General features: G+C 36.5%; 1 protein-coding gene across 2 annotated transcripts in view; it reads left to right on the top strand.

Moving 5' to 3' along the window:
* Positions 1-17264, top strand: part of TNPO1 (transportin 1) — a 78625-nt gene that overhangs the window by 49455 nt on the left and 11906 nt on the right. For both annotated transcript variants that reach the window (XR_014619323.1, XM_084305765.1), the window contains exons 11-20: positions 4814-4932; positions 6352-6412; positions 6544-6712; positions 9633-9785; positions 10804-11029; positions 13491-13662; positions 15131-15217; positions 15965-16072; positions 16292-16450; positions 16543-16630. Coding sequence is in view for 1 of the 2 variants with exons in the window: in XM_084305765.1 (XP_084161891.1) it covers positions 4814-4932; positions 6352-6412; positions 6544-6712; positions 9633-9785; positions 10804-11029; positions 13491-13662; positions 15131-15217; positions 15965-16072; positions 16292-16450; positions 16543-16630 (1342 nt within the window). In the remaining variant the exon portion in view is untranslated. The remainder of the gene's footprint in view (positions 1-4813; positions 4933-6351; positions 6413-6543; positions 6713-9632; positions 9786-10803; positions 11030-13490; positions 13663-15130; positions 15218-15964; positions 16073-16291; positions 16451-16542; positions 16631-17264) is intronic.

Here is a 17264-nt window from a genome sequence, read left to right as displayed (position 1 = left end):
CTCACAGTAGGGCCATGGTGCCATACAGAAGGACTTCTGCAGGCTAAAGAGGTAGGCTGGCAGGAACCTCATGAAGTTCATAAAGGAGAAGTGACAAGTCCTGCACCTGAGGAGGAAGAACTCCATGCACAAGTATGTGCTGGGGGCCACCCAGCTGGGAAAGTAGCTCTGCAGAAAAAGACCTGGAAGTCCTGGTCTACTCTGATTTGAACATGAACTAGTAATGTACACTTGCTGCTACGAAGCCTAACAGTATTCTTAGCTGCATTAGCCAAAATTATTTTCAGCAGGTCAAGGGAGGTGAGCTTTCCCCTCTGCTCAGCACCAATTAGGCTGCACCTCAAGTGCTGTGTCCCATTCTCGGCTCCTCAGGGCACAAGAGAGACATGGACATACTTGAGAGAGTCTAGCAAAAGGCCACAGAGATGGAGAGGTGCTGCAGTCCCTTCACTTAAGAGAGAAGGCTGAGAAATGTGGGACTGTTCAGCCTAGGGAGGAGAAAGCTCAGTGGGAATGTCTTCAACGTGTATAAATTTCTGAAGGAAAGGTGCAAAAGAGACAAGAGCCAGGCTCTTTCTAGTGATGCCCAGTGACAGGACCAGAGGCAATGGACAGAAAATGGAACACAAGAGGTTCTGTCTGCTCATCAGGAACAACTGATGTTACAAGATCATGCTGAAAATCTTAGTTTTAGTACTGATATTGCCACAGTTTACACATTGAAGCTGTCACTCTTTTGTCTGCATGTGTTGATCATGGGATAAGGCATGTTTTGCTGTGTAGCTGAGATGCTATTTGGGCTGCTAACAAAGTTGCCTCCCATTGCATTCGGTTGTAGAAGTTAATGCTGTTTGATAGTTCCGTTACCATTCTAGATTAGTCAACTGGCAAGCAAGTCTGCACTAGTAAGCTTCTTCCCATCCGCTCCCCCGCTCAGCTGTTTGAATTGAGTAATTTCCACATTTCCGGGAAATATCGACGGTTTCCAGGTAGCCTTCACATATGCTGCTTGCCACACTTAAAATATAGCTAAGGTCAGTCAGCCAGATTTCATGTGAACAGTGGTTCACAACCCAGTGTCATATTCCAACAGGGCTAGGTCCAGACAACATGGAATTTTTTTTTCTTGGACACCAGCTTCCACTAGGGATTAGTGAAGCAGGTGACAGCCTTGGTGTGGTGTCTAGTCATTTGGTTTGTTATCTGGAATTCCACATCACCAGTACAAGATGTGTTCTCTTGTAGTATAGGACAAGCAAAGATTATTGGCTCTTTAGATATTTTTTTTTTTTTTTTGACAATAAAGATGTGGTGATGAGAGCAATATTGTCTTGCTCTTCACCTTCTAAAGATTCGGGCCTTTGCAGGTAGCAATAGTGTCACCGACCAGAAGTTCAAAGATTGTATTCTCATTATACTTCATATTTTGTTATTGGGAAATCTTAACAGATTCCTCTCTGCAAAAGGCAGTTGTCATGATTTTCTGTTCTATAATGAAGTCTAGACTTTTTTCAGTGTTGAGACTACCATGTATAGTTACTGATTTCCACAGTTCTGTTTGCATCTTGATACACCCCAAACTGTGACTACTGTTTAGTATTTAATTGAGTAGTTTTTGCCCTCTGAAGCTTGACTACCTCCAAGCTGCTGATGGTGGCTACTCTGAGTAAGTCCAGGGAGTCTTAAAAAAAAGATAAAACATGTATCCATGTGCTGTTTTTCATGCTAATGCAGAAGCAATTTTAAAATGATTAAGAATGTTAATGATCCAAAGACAGGTCATCTTATGCAGTATTGTGCTTTTAAGGCTGACAAGTTTAGTAATAACTTGCATACCAAATTACTGAAGCATAAAGGAATAGCTGAGTGTGTGTTTCAGTGGGCTTTCTGAATGTGTACTTAGAGGTGAGCAGAAGCAGATGCATGGGTTTTGGTTTTTCATTTTTTGTTTTTGTCTGAAAACTTGGTTACAGGATATATCAAGAGTAGACCTAACAGTTTTCCATGATTAGAATACACTTTGATGTTCACAGCCAATATTTATCCAAACATGTGGATCATAAGTTCTCTATCAGTAGAAATCCTGATTTTTTTATCATACAATACATAATGAGATTGCTTGTGGTGAATGAATAGTGTATGGATGATATGAAGTGATAACACAGAAACTCAGCTTGTCATAAGTCATAAGATGTGCATCCTGTTGCTTTCTTCAGATAAAGATGCATCTGTTACTTCTCAAAGGACGTGCTCTTAACGCTTTTTGTATTCTGCCATTCTTTTCTTGATGGTTTGGCTTAACAAGATTGTCATAATGCTGTTTACGTTATGAAGTACACAGAACTGTATTGAATAATCTTCCTGCACTGTTTTGTAATTTGCAGTTATGAAGCAACAATTTCCATTGCCTAAAGTCAGAATTTTATAGCTTATCGTTAAAAGTACTTGTTGAAATTTAGCATGGTAATATTAAACAAAATCTTCAGTTACCCTTCCCACATTTTGCTTTGTTACTAGAATCACTGTTCTTACTATGATTTCTAGACTGTGTATATAGTTACCTTATACCACTGAGTGTGTAAGTAGCTTTTTTAATCAACAATTATTTAACTTTAAGCAGCATGTTACAATATTTACATATGCATGTAAGCAGCATGCTAGAATATATATATATATATATATATATATATAATGCATACTTAAAGGTGAAATGGCAGTGTGAGGAGTGCCTTCAAACAGATTACTACTTGTTACTTTTTTCATTTTCTTGACAAATGACTGAATGGAACAAAATAGCAGATTTTTAAGGTCTCTAGTGGAAAATCCTAAATTAGTGCAAATTTCAGTTGCACTAATGAATCCTTGCTTGTAGTAGTAGGGTTTTTTCATCTTTTCCAAGCTATAATTTGACGATAACTCAGAACAGAGTGGTATTTCTGTTAGTTCTTAGTCACAATAGCAAACCCTTAGAAAAAGCTTGCAGTTTTGTTTAATTCTGTAGAAAGGGGTGTGTCCATGGAAAATCTTGCATCCTTGAAATGCATAAGGATAAAAAAGAGTTTTCTATATTGAGGGGGGAGAAAATGGTATTCGGAAGTAACTGAAGGATTTCTTTTGCTTGTTTTAAATTCATGTATGAGGAGAGGTAGCTGCAAGAGTTTCTGTGAGGCTTCTAAAATGAGTAGAGTTACAGAATCATTTAGGCTGGAAAAGAACTTCAGGATCATCAATTCCAACCATCCACCTAAAAGCTACCAAGGCCACGACTAAAACATGTCCCAAAACACCACATCCACACATACCACTCTTAAATACCTCTAAGGAGGGGGAACTCCACCACTGCCCCGGGCGGCCTGTTCCAATGTCTAACCTGTCTTTCCGTGAAGAAATCCTTCCTGATAGTCAATCTAAACCTTTCCTAGTGCAACCTGAGGCCATTACCTTGTGTCCTGTCACTTTCCACCTGAGAAAAGAGGCTGGTGCCCAACTTGCTACAACTTCCTTAATGTAGTTACAGAGGGCAATGTGGTCTCCCGTCAGCCTCCTCTTCTCCAGACTAAACAACCCCAGTTCCTTCAGCCATGCCTTATGTGTCTTGTTTTCTAGTTCCTTCACCAGCCATGTTGCTCTTCTCTGAACACGTTCCAGTACCTCAGTGTCTTGTTTGTAGTGAGGCGCCCAAACTGAACACAGTGCTCAAGGTGCAGCCTCACCAGAGCGAAGTTCAGATGGACAATTGCTTCCCTGGCCCTGCTGGACCCGCTGTTTCTTATGTAAGCCAGGATGCTGTTGGTTTTCTTGGCACCTGGCCACACTGTTGGCTCATGTTCAGAGGGCTGTCAGCCAGCACCCCAAGGACCTTTTCTGCCAGGAGACTTTTCACCTGCTCTTCCTCAAGCTTAGACTCCTGCATGAGGTTGTTATGACCCAACTGTAGCACCCCGCATTTAGCCCTGTTGAATGCCCTACATTTGGGTGTGGTCCATTGATCCAGCCTATCCAGATCCCGCTGCAGAGCCTTCCTACATGCAAGCAGATCGATACTCATGCCTAACGTGGTGTCATCAGAGGGTACACTCGATCATCTCATCAAGATCATTAATAAAAATGTTAAACAAAACTTGCCTCAATGCCAGCATGGAGGAGCACAAAAATTACTATTTTGGTTGTTGCATGCATCTTCCCTTCGTTGTTCTGGCAGCTGTCTATAAGAAGCTGATGCAGCAATGGTATACTTACATTTTCTAGTTATGCAGGTATTTGATTATTTCTTATTTAAGGGGGATTAAAGGTTCATAGCAAGATTTACAGATTTGGTAATCTATGAATTACTATTCAGGCTTGAAAAATGTGAGTTTTTTTTTTTCTTTTCCTATTAGGGCTTCTACTTATTTAAATTGTCTCATAATCAATTTTTGGAAGCTTGTTATGGCACTGGGATTAAAAGTTATTTTAAAGTGTATAGTTGTACTCTATTCAAAAGTGAAGAGGGGTCAGTTAAAAAAATCAAAGGAAACTGTTTTTTATTATCTTTAGTCTCTGTCCATAGTTTCTTGGTAATAATGTTCTTTCTTAAGCTATAAAGAAATATAGAGTGTATATCATCTAGGATTAAGAAAGAAGTCTCATTTTATTCTGAGTTTATTCTCAAATTCTCTAGCCTTATGTAGTCTTTTAACTCTCTTCCCCTCCCCACAAAGAAACAATATTACTGTGGTGACATACTCGGTTTTTGTGAACACAGTTTGCAATATTAGTAGCTTCTTCTTGTCACTTAGAACTAATACAAGTAATTTCTTTCTGTATGGTGAAGTACATGCTTCTAAGGACCCAGGACCATGATGAAAATGTTGCTTTGGAGGCTTGTGAGTTTTGGCTGACTTTGGCTGAACAACCCATTTGTAAGGATGTCTTATGTCGGCATCTTACTAAGTAAGTATAAGTATTTACAACTTGTTTTTGAAATAGTCATCTTGAAACTTCAATTGACTCTTCCTTGACTCTTATAAAGACTGTACCTATCCTACAGCATGCTTAGAAGAATTTTTCCCTAGCTTAGTTATTGTGCGGAGTAAAAATGTTTGTGGCACAGAGTTCATTGAAGAGAATTGTATGTTTCAGACGCAGCTAGTTTTAGATGCAATCTGTCACTTTGGTGCATCTGTGTACTGTGGTCACTATAAAGTTGTCTGCTAAACATCAGATGGATGCTAAGATGCACTGTTAATGCATTTAAGCTGAAACAAACATTTCCACGTGACATTGTCTAATATCTGGTGTATCATGGTATACACAAACAAGCAGCCTAGGCAACTGCTAATCTGGGGGTCACAGTGCAATCCTTCTGTGTGTATAGTCATGCCAATGATTGTCTTTATAAAGAAATTGATAAAATTACACCATCACTTACACTTAGGCTGAAAGGGAATGAATATCCACATCTGAGACTTAAATGTCTACATGTCCATAACATTGATTGTAACTTTTTTCCTGATTAATTTTAAAGTAAAGTGTTCTGTGATAATTAACAAAATCTTTAGTGTTCACATTAAAAAAAAAAAAAAAAAAAAGTCTTCATTTAATGCACCCATGGAAAGTTTTTGAAAGTACTATGGTAGTTCTGTCTGTTTTTCCAGACAAGATGTGGAGAGAAGACATGCATTCTTTTCAGTAGAAATTGTCATTTTAGATGTGAAGCAATTAAAATATATAAAGTTCAGTGAAACTTACTTTCATAAGCAATTGGAGAGACATAAGATTAAAACACTGAACAAGAATACTTCTCAGTTGTAGAATTTACATGGATTCAGTCTGTCACTAGTGCTGGCTCAGTCCATGATGATTTCATTAATAGCTTGATTGGTCTTGTAATACATGGTTTCACATATGTTAGGAGAACTTAATGCAGTTAGACTTGTATCTTCTAGGAATAGTGAGGTAGGGACTTCAGACACGAGTAAATAAATGCTCATGTGCTGTTGGTGAGAGCCAACTTAGTACTTGTTTATCAAGTACTTGCTGAAAAGTTTTAGATTTAATTTGTGAAAGGTGCTTCAGAATAAGTTTCATCTTATGACAGAAAGGTAAAACTCAGTTGTGCCATCTGGCTACCGCTAGTTAAAAAGACTGTTATTTTAAAATAACACTATTTCAGATTACAAGTACTGATTAGCATCATGAAATGCTATTTGTCTTTGTATTGTATTTTTCCTAGCTTTTGTTATCAGGCTGTTGTTTTTTGTGGATTTTTTGTTGGGGAGGAAGGATTACAAACAAAATTGTGGCCTTACTAAGTGAAATTTTTCATTCTTAATATGTGTTATTTTGACATGTATCAATACTTCTTTGTAGGTTGATACCTGTGCTGGTGAATGGTATGAAATATTCAGAGATAGATATTATTTTGCTGAAGGTGAGCACCAATTTCTTTTATTCTGTAGGAATATCTGGTTAGTTTCTGAGCTGTTAATTGGAATGATACACACTACATTCCTAAATTCCTTGAATAGTATAATGGCACTAATGAAAACATCTTGATGACAGGGGGATGTTGAAGAAGATGAAGCTATTCCAGATAGTGAACAGGACATTAGACCTCGTTTTCATCGTTCACGGACTGTGGCTCAGCAACATGAAGAGGATGGTATTGAAGATGATGATGATGACGATGATGAACTTGATGATGATGATACTATTTCTGACTGGAATTTAAGTACGTCAAAGTGATGTGTAAAATGTTTTTAAAATACAGTTACTTGCATAATACCAGAACCACAGTAAAAAGAAGACTTTGTGTATAGAAATACAGAGGCTTTACTTCAGAATAGGAAAAAAAATTCCTGTGGTTTGGACAGGAGGGATGTTGTAATTTTTTTTTTTCCTGGGGTAGCTCTTTTAGATGATATTTAGATTATCAGGAAGCTTATTTTTAGTTGTGAATATGGCACATGGGGCTATAAACCTGTACAGTTTAATAGATGCTTTGGACTTTAATTCTACAAAATGCAAATCATGGATCACCTATTTAGCTTAAAAAAAAATATAGATATCGTAACTGGGAGAAGCTTAATAATGCTTTCTTTTAGTTCAGTCTCCACTCCAAAACTGGTATTTGTGGTTCTCCCCTCCCTCCTCCATTTGAACATGCTACTACTGACAGCTGTTACCAGTGTTTCTTTTTACATGTGAGAAACTTGCTTCTGAGCAGAGCAGAGCACCAGAATTACAAAGAGAGCAGTTATCTGTGAGGAAACGACTGTTCTGGTGGTCTGTGCATGTGTATGTCGTAGGATCTTTAAGCCAATTGGTCATATGGTAAGGAAAGGCAATGCCACAAATTACGTATTTTTTAACATATATACATGTGCGTGTATATGTGTATAATTTGTTAGTTCGTTCATAGCAAGCAGAATTCTGTCAAATGAGGCTTAAATATACTTTTTAAAAGTAGCCTCATTCTGGAACAGGCAAGGATTTGTCTTCTGTCTGCTTCCACATGAGATAAATGTGTAGCTGCCACTCTTGTCGTTTTCTTGGTTCTGCTGCTCACCACCTTAAAAGGTGAATCCAAGAAGAAGAATCCAAGAGCTGATCTCTCGGTTATGATCCAGAAGATGTTGGATAACAAAATAAGGAAGTATAATTTCTTGGTACCATTAGAAACTTATGTTTCTTGGCGTGGATTGGTTTGATTAAAACATGTATTCTTTTTGAATCTGGACAGTCTACAAATAGATTTACTTATATAAATAGGAAATCACACTGTAGATTTTTTTTTTGACAACTTCATAACATGATTTTGAACTACTCCAATCAACTTCTCAGAAGGTATAGGAATAAAATACCTGATTTTGTTGGCTGTCTCAGATTGGGTTCAAAAACTTCTCAAGCTATACACCCTAACCTATTCTTTCCCAGTTTTGTTCTTCTTGCTGTATAATGAGATATATAAATTAGACCTTTTTTTTCCTTAATGAGCCACTTTTTCATTATTGAGACACATCCACATAAACATTTTTTCTTAAAAAGTCCTGAGTTTTCATAACAGATGAGTGTACCTTGAAGCTTAGGGATCAAAATAAAAAATTGAGACTTAACCAAATTTTTTAGAATTATGAAGAAAATATTGACATAAGCGGCTTATTTTTGTAAAGTATCTTAAAAAATACATAGTTCTAGACTCCTGGTGTTCTTGTCACTGTTGTGTGTAGAGATTTCAGTATTAAATACATATTTTCTGTTATTCTTCAGCTATGAAAAGCGTAGCTGAAATTGACAGAATACTTTGTGGTAAGAGGTTTAGTTAAGACGGTGAGGAAGCTAAAGCTGACCAGGAGTGGTGGCCTGAAAGAGGAAGAACAGAACAGCTGGGGAACTGTGACTGAAATATGTCACCTGGACTTTGAGAGAATTTGGGTTATTTGAAGTTCAGAATTGTGTCCCCTATTCCTTACCAGTGTTCTATATTTGACTTTGTATTCAAACAGAGGAATCATCAGTGCAACCTGGCTATTAGCAGTATTGCTTACTAATGATACCTGTTAATTAATCATAGGAGCAGTCCTTTTTTCTCTAGTAGAAAGCTGAAACAGTCTTAGCTGATAGGTGCAAGTGCTCATCTTTGGGAGTTTGTGCTGTTTAGTATTGATTTTCACTTGAAATCTTCTCTAACTTGAAGGTTCTTCTTTGTTTCATGCTAATATTTTGACCTCATGTAAGAGCAGAGCAGAAGGTTTTATCTGTTTCAGTAGTTGCTACCTCCCAGATGAAACTTGTATCCTATCTGGGCCCAGTAGCAGTTTAGGTCTAGCTTAGGATTTTTGCATGTTAGATATGGTATGTATGTTTTGCCTGATACTTGTCTAGTATATTCCAGTTAGAACCTTTCTGACAGATTAAGAAGGAACTGAGATCATAATAAGCAAAACAGTACAGCATAAGTTCTGTAATGCACACATTCTTCATAAAACAGCCATAGTGTTATTTTTCTAGGCATGACGACACTACAGCAGAAAAATAGAGTAAGGATTTCTGAATTGTGCTTTGAAGGTGTTCCTGATTTTTCTTTTATGAGCTTTTATTTCTACAAATGTAGGGTTAAAACTTTCAAACTAATTTCAAGTTGTTCCTGTTTAGTGCATCAAAAAATATGAGTGTGGTATACATTCAGAGCATGGGCCTGAAATTCCTTTCAGTCTGTAGGCCGATGATTTTTCTTTGAGACATGGATCATGGCTGAATTCGTTTGAATCAAACACTGATTTTTATTTGTTTGTTTTTAGGCCATTTCTCCTTAGTTTCTCAAGTATGTTACATTCATATCACAGACCTTTTCTCTTCCTTGGTGTTACGCCATCCTGGAATTACGTAGTGTATAGAGTGTTGCAATAGAATGGTATGGTTCCTGTCAGCTAGTTAATATCTGCAGAGCATGTATTTGTAGTTGGTATTTAAGAGCTGCAAAACTGGATTTTTAGGAGCTGTACCTTTACACCAGAGCAAAGTGGATCAGTGACTGGAACAAAATAGAGGTGTCCTTTCTAATGCCCTGAAACCCCACTGGTAGCTGAAAGTTAAAATGAGAATTATACTGCCTAACTGCAACTGGGATTAACGCTATTAATTTCCTTCAGGAAAATGTTCTGCTGCTGCTCTAGATGTCCTGGCCAATGTATTTCGTGATGAACTTCTGCCACACATCTTGCCTCTTTTGAAGGAATTGCTCTTCCATCCTGAATGGGTAGTTAAAGAATCTGGTATCCTTGTTCTTGGAGCAATTGCTGAAGGTAAGGCAAATAGTGCATATCAGGTTGCCAAACTTTTGACTGATTCTAAAGCAGGTCTGTGATTATTTATATTTACCTGTGCAAACAAGTATGTGTCTTCCACTGATCTTGGTTTCAGTGATTAATTTCTACATCTATTATTTGGTGGCTGTAGTTATTTCTTTAAGTTTTCATTTTCAAATTAATGCATGTTTGGGAGACTAACTTACTTAGATTATTACTTTTATTCATTCCTTAACTCTCTTTGAGCTACTTTTTTTGGATAGTTCTCTGGTTTAAATACAACAAATAAAATAACTTACATTTCTTTGTACTTAAAGGCTTAGCCTTTTGTCCAGACTTCCATCTTCTCTGTCCTTTTTGCAGATTGAATACTTTTGGGTCCATGTCTGCCTGGTTTATCTTTTTTTTTTTTTTTTTTCTTTTCCCCCACAGTGACTAGTGTATATAATTTTTCTTTGTTGCTAAGGATTTTTTTTGTTGGTTTTGATTTCAAGTCAAGCAAAGTAAAAGGTAGTACCTCTGGTAAATCTTAGTAAATTACTGCCCTTGCTGACTTGAAAGATCAGCTTTTATTACTGGTCAATGTTTGTGTGATATTAGGAGAAAACATGAAGAAAATTGAAATTCTGAAGTAATCCTTTTTAAGGATGTGATGATCTGTTATCAAGGCCAAATCTTTCTCTACTTGTTGCGTTGGTCACTGTCAGCAGACTGATTTAGGACCTTGAAGCCTCATAAACTCATTTTATTTGTGTGTTCCTTCTTTACCTAACAAAGCAGAATTTCTGGAGATTGGGGAAGCACTGAAATAGAAGTGCAGTTAAATAGAAATTTCACTGGGGAGGTTTAATTGTTCATGGTAATGTTTCTTTCTGGGACTTAACATAAACTAAGTAGACTTGCTTTGTATATTAAAATGTATTATTATGCGATAGAGAATGAAAAGATGTCCCTTTTAGGAAATAGGATTCTTTGTTAATTCTGGTACTGCAATAGCTATATTTTTATTTTGCAGGCTGCATGCAGGGTATGATTCCATATCTTCCTGAGCTGATCCCTCACCTTATTCAGTGCCTCTCCGACAAAAAGGCTCTTGTGCGTTCCATTACATGCTGGACTCTGAGTCGCTATGCACACTGGGTAGTTAGTCAACCCCCAGACACATACTTGAAGCCATTAATGACTGAGTTGCTAAAGCGTATCCTGGATAGCAACAAGAGAGTACAAGAAGCTGCCTGCAGGTGAGCCAAAGCTTAACCAAAAAGCACTGTCTGTGACACTGCTTTTTCATTGGAAGTCATGTTGATGCTTTTATTGATGAATGCATGACTCCATTTTTAGCACTTGATGTTGTTTTTATTTCTTTCAGGCTGGAGTAGGTGCAGCTTTGTGTGGAACAAACACAAATTACTCACAGTTCTAATAAGATTTTAAAAGTTAATTTGTATTTCTCTTGTCCAGTTTGGTATCAGAGTATATGAATCATCAAACTAAATAGTACATTGCAGTAAAAGAAACCATCTTGTGACACATGTTGAAATTAAACATTTGGAGTTTCATTAACAGGCTTTTATATGATTATGAATAAGGTCAACACGGATGAAAATAGAAAACTATCCTATCATAATGTTGTTTACACTTAACCCAGTATTACCAAAACGTTTGGGTTACCATTATTATTGCAATGGATATTCCTTTTTTTCTTGCAAGGAAATCCTGAGAGATAGGATTCCCTTCTCCCGCCTGTCTGCTGGTATTTTATGAACAAAATAAAATTAATGTTTCCATTAATGGATGGAATGATAATGGAATGGGAATAGGTATACCTCTTTTGCAGGAAGTTCAACAAATAAAGCTTTGCATGGCAGTTTGTACAGGGCAGGACACAGCAGACTGCCAAGAAGGTTTCTTCATAAAGCTGAATTAGATCTGCATCTGATTGCACACTTAATGCCTGAAAAAATTGTTACTTTTCAAATTTCAGTAGTGTCTCAAGGCAGAGGTCAGAGTTCTCGTGCTAAGCTTTGCACTAATGGGGTAAATGTGTTCTTGCCTAAGATCAGAATCAAGTAATTTAATGAAATACACTGTTTTTGCATATTTAAGCACTGTATCTTTTTTGTCTCTGAACTTTTTCAAACAATTGGCTAGCAAATTTCTTCAGCTTTAACTTCTGCTTATGTTTGCCCCTCTTTTCTTAGTAATAGCTTTCTGTTCCTTCCAGAATGAACAGGAGCATGGTGATCTGAGTTCTCACTTCACAAATTTGCAGATCCAAGGAATTATGTGCTTACAAATTCTGTTTAAAACAATAATCAAAACCAGCAAAACCCATTTCTGTCCATGCTTTCCTTGTCCAAAACATGGCTGAAATATGCGTACAGTTAAACATAGCTGTGTTGCGATTGTTGGAAAACCCTCATCGAGTGCTTACGGAGTATGCACAATAGGTGGTGGAACTATTAAAAGAGAAAAGTATCTCTACTGTTGGTAGAGATAAAATGGAAATACTAAAAAATAATGGAACGTATTTTTTTTAAGTTCACTCAAATTTGTAGCATACTTTTGAAATGCTCTCTCTACAGCAATGACTCATAAAAATATTGTTGCAGCTAAAAATAGTCCGGGATGTTCCACTTTAAGGAAAATGTAGAGTTGTTAAGGGTCAAAATGTACTTAGTATCTTTACAAATAGCGATACAATGATTTTTCTTGGAGAGGAGCTAAAAACCATACCCATGCAGGGGAGAGCTGCACAGATCATTGTCTGATATATTTCAAATTGCTCACAGGATACTATATGTTTTCATCACTGACTTACACATCATTGCAGCTGTCTGATTTCCATTGCTGTGATATTAAGAAACTGTTCCTATAGCTGAGGGTGCCCAAAAAGATTTTATTGAAACACATTTTCCTGCTCACAGTCTATGCCTTTCTGAAATAATACTTCAGAATAATGTAATAACTTATTTAAAAAGTAATGATGCTAGCCACTTAAACTGTTCACAGTTGTATTCTGTTAAGAAAAGGCATTTCTCTATTTGGCAACAGGCCAGTAGGGAATTGTTCACTTCATAATGTGATACATGCCTTCTTTTAGAGCTGGGGCAGGCTGCTAATAATCTTGTTGGCACAAGCTAGGCTAGTATCTTTTTTTTTTTTTCCCTTTTATTGTTTTCTTGAAGCAGCATGTCCTGCTTTTTTTAATGCCATTGTTCACACACACTTGACAATTCGAGCTGAGAAGGTTCAGTGATGCTGTGATGTGTGCTTTGAGTGAGGGTGGCTAAAGTCATTCATCTCATGTTTGATTTTGTTTTCTTTGTCATTCTGTACCTGTTTTTCTATGCAGTGAGTGAGCTGATGCAAGTACAGGCTGATGTTGGTGTTGTACTGGTACAACAGCACTGGGGCTTCTGGGTGCAACTGCAGCATGTATTAAATATAATGGGCTGGTTTTAGCAGAAATAAACAATTTTATGGTTTCTACAATTTTAGTTAATACATTATAACTTCTGTACAGTAATGCTTGGGGGGTGCAGAAGGGGCTTCCTGTGTGTATGTAACAGTTTTTACATGAATATTTTTGAATTTTATTCATCATAATGCGAGACCTAAACCCTTATGTGTTCAATCAAAATAGATTGAGGTTACCTCTGGCCTGACCTGTATCCTTTCTTGGTTTGTTTTCTTTCTCAGTGCCTTTGCTACTCTAGAAGAGGAGGCTTGTACAGAGCTTGTTCCTTATCTTGCGTATATACTTGACACTTTGGTCTTCGCATTTAGTAAATACCAGCACAAAAACCTGCTCATTCTTTATGATGCCATAGGAACTCTAGCGGATTCTGTAGGTCATCATCTAAATAAACCAGTGAGTATACCTTATGTTCTGTAAACACACTTACTGAAAAATTGTTGGTTCATTGTTTTTTGTAGCATGCCTTACATGTTAAGAAAAAGAAATGCTAAATTTTCTGTGTAGGTTTCAGTGATACTGAGTATTTACATGTAGAATACATAGTGTATGTAATTTGACCACAATGTAGGTACTCATGATTTTGAATAAAAGGTTCTGTGTATTGGCTTGTTAAATGTGCTTCTTGTCATGCCTTTGTACTTCATTTTCAGATTTTTTCAGCTTAGGGGAGACATGCATGTCAATATAAATATTAAGTGGGACTTCAGAGGAATTGGTGGAATGTGTGCTGATTTCTTCTGACCAATCTTTTTTTGTAACTACTTTCAGTTTAGCTAAGCTGCTGTGTGTGTCATCTTTTTCCTATGTAGTGAAGTATATTGCCACTAGAAATTCCTTGAGAGTAGAACAGACATGCAATATATACATGTATATATAAACACCAAATTCTTTAGCCAAAGCACAGATAACGCAAAAACTGTAGGGGGTGTTTAGTGTACATTTGTTAATAGAATGTGCATATTTCACATGTTGTATGCATTTTCTTAAGCATATTTAAATTCTTTTTTTCTCTATAGTACTTCACATGACATAGACAGAGTAGAATAAATCAACTTGGGTTCTTGTAATTGTGTTTTACTTACAATCCAAAATCCCATACCATCTAAGGACCTCTTTTTTAACCTCCTTCTGGCCTTGGCCAATTTGACATTTCACAGCACCTAGAGGAAGCTAAATGGGAACTCCTGGTGATGCTGACACTTTCTTCAGTCACTTAGAATATTGCAGTTTTAGACACAGCATTAGCTGGCTTTTTGGATACCTTCTGGGAGCAGCATCACTAATAGGGATGCCTTCTCAATGTCCTTATGACTGAATAGTGGCAGTGAAGATGCAGCATCTTGTTTCAGAATGGGCAAGATTGTCCTAATAGATAGATTTAAAAAAAAAAAAAAAAGAAAGCTTTATTTATAGATGGTTAGCTGCATGAGGAAGAGTTTGAGGTATATGGGGTGATTGGGTTTGTAACATGAGGGCAATGTCAATTGGTTGAGAAAAGCAGGTGGCAGACTGCATTGCTAGTTTAAAAAGTAAAGTATTTCGTAGGTTCTGTGGTAATCATATAGATGTGTAAAAACCTAAGCAGCTATTGACAGTTGCTATGCTGAAAACAGCCCTGGAGGAAAAGATTCACTTTCCAAATGTATTTACATGCTTCACTGAAATGATCTTAAAATATAAATTATAAACTCTAATATTAAACTGCTTCTACATGTTACAACAAAGAGTGGTTTACAGCAAATCATTTTTTTTTCTGCTGAAAAAAAATAAAGTGGATCTTGATATATCACTTTTCTGGCCTTGAAATAAATTAGTATGCAATGAACTGCTTCAGCAACTGATGCATTTTCATCCTGAACAGGAATATATTCAGATGCTTATGCCTCCATTAATCCAGAAGTGGAACATGTTGAAGGATGAAGATAAAGATCTCTTCCCTTTATTAGAGGTAAATGTTAAAATTTGACTATCATCTATCAACTACTTCTATGAAGAAAGTGTTTTAGTTTTTAAAGAAGCTGCTACTAGGAAGTGAGACTGCAAAATCCGATGGCATAAGGAATTTTCTATTATAGATAAAATATTCTGATTGTAGAAGGAAAATCTTGTGACTGAAGAAATGTCATTATATTTAGTAGAAAGCTTAGATTATTTTCTGCCACTCTTGAGTGTTTTCTTTGGGATTCTTTTTTTTTTTTTTTTTTTTTTTTTTTTTAAATACCCCTTTTTATTTTTGTCTTCTCACTTTATTTTTATACCTCCATTAAAACTACTTTTAGACAACCTGAAGGTATAAATCAAACCGTGTTGTCTGTTCTCTCTACTTTCCAGGTGTGAAGCAGGAAAACACTCATAGAAAATGAAATAATGTTAGGTAGTGTTAAGGCTTGTACACAATCAAGATATTGAAGCTTAGTGTAAGTGCTGTATGTCTTTGTATATACTTAAAAATTAACAAGAGGGAAGATACTGCTTCTGAGAAATTCTGTCAGCTGTTGTGTTTGAGAGTGTAGCAGTTAGCTGACAGTTGCTTTGGGTCAGCTAATAGATACTGCCTTTCTAGGTTGTGTTTACTTAATCAGTTGCATTGGATATGCTTTAAATACTAATGTGTTAATTTACCTCTCCCAAGTAAAAGGCTCTTGGGGGAAGTGAGGAAAGTTTGTAACTTCTTTCTCTTTTTTTGACATTTCAGTGCCTGTCGTCAGTTGCTACTGCCTTGCAATCTGGCTTTCTTCCATACTGTGAACCTGTGTACCAGCGTTGTGTAAATCTGGTGCAGAAGACCCTTGCACAAGCCATGGTATTTTTCTGTTGCTATTCCAATGTTTTCAGAATATCTCATTAAAACAACGTATGAATTATGTAAAGTTCTGACTGGCAGGGAAATCTGTAGTTTAACCATAGAATGTCTAAATGAAGCTGCAGTCATTAATGTCTAAATAAACCTTACTTTTATTTTTATGCATACTCTTGAGAAAATGTAATACTCATTCTGAAAATGCATATTTATTTGTGGCAGTTGCACAATGCTCAACCAGACCAATATGAGGCTCCAGATAAAGACTTCATGATTGTGGCTCTTGATTTACTTAGTGGTTTAGCTGAAGGACTGGGAGGCAACATTGAACAGCTAGTGGCCCGCAGCAATATCCTGACACTAATGTACCAATGCATGCAGGTGAGATGAGAAACCTGTTTAATCTAAGTATTTTCTTTAAGAGAATCAAAAACACTTCTAGAATTAATGTCTTTTTTTCTTTTCCTCTTTAGGATAAAATGCCTGAGGTACGGCAGAGTTCTTTTGCATTGTTAGGTGATCTGACAAAGGCATGTTTTCAGCATGTTAAGCCTTGCATCGGTATGTTTCTTTTGCATATTAAAGTTAGCTTGTTTACAAACTGATAAGAAACTCATTTATCTGTTATTAAGTTCCTTTTTTTGTGGCTTGCCTTGTTATGGTGGTGTAAGTTTTCATTTTCCTTTTATCAGCAAGGGGCTGTAGTCTTTTCTCCTTCAAACTATGTGTTTAGAAGATGTGTTCTTTTGTAGACAGGGTAGAAGTTCATTTTGGTGCTTGATTTTTTTGTAATGTAAAAGCTGCTTGTTCTGCAAGAATACAGAAAAATAAATAAACTTTAATTAGAACAATTGATATATTTGATAAATCACTGAATTAGTAGCTTTCATATTTTTTATTAGAATCTGTAGTTACATTAGAATTATAGAAATGGGAATTTCTATAGATGTGATTGACTTCTAAGCATTTTTTTTGTTAACACAGCTATATGCATAGCTATCCAAGAGATTCAAGGACTATTCAACAATGTTATTAAACTACAAGTACTTGTTGGGTTGTTTTTGTCTTCTGCCCTCTTACCCAGCTAAAGGAAGGGAAGAAAAAAGTTTTACAGAGTTGCATAAAATGTAAAGCCTATTAGAAGCATTTTAGAATCATAGTTTGAAAAGGTTTACATTGATCTACTTAGGTTCCA

This window comes from Netta rufina (genome assembly GCF_964035555.1).
Source record: "Netta rufina genome assembly, chromosome: Z".
Classification (NCBI taxonomy): Eukaryota; Metazoa; Chordata; class Aves; order Anseriformes; family Anatidae; genus Netta; species Netta rufina.
The sequence above is the reverse complement of the archived record's forward strand: the minus strand, read 5'-3'. Positions and strand labels throughout refer to the sequence as shown.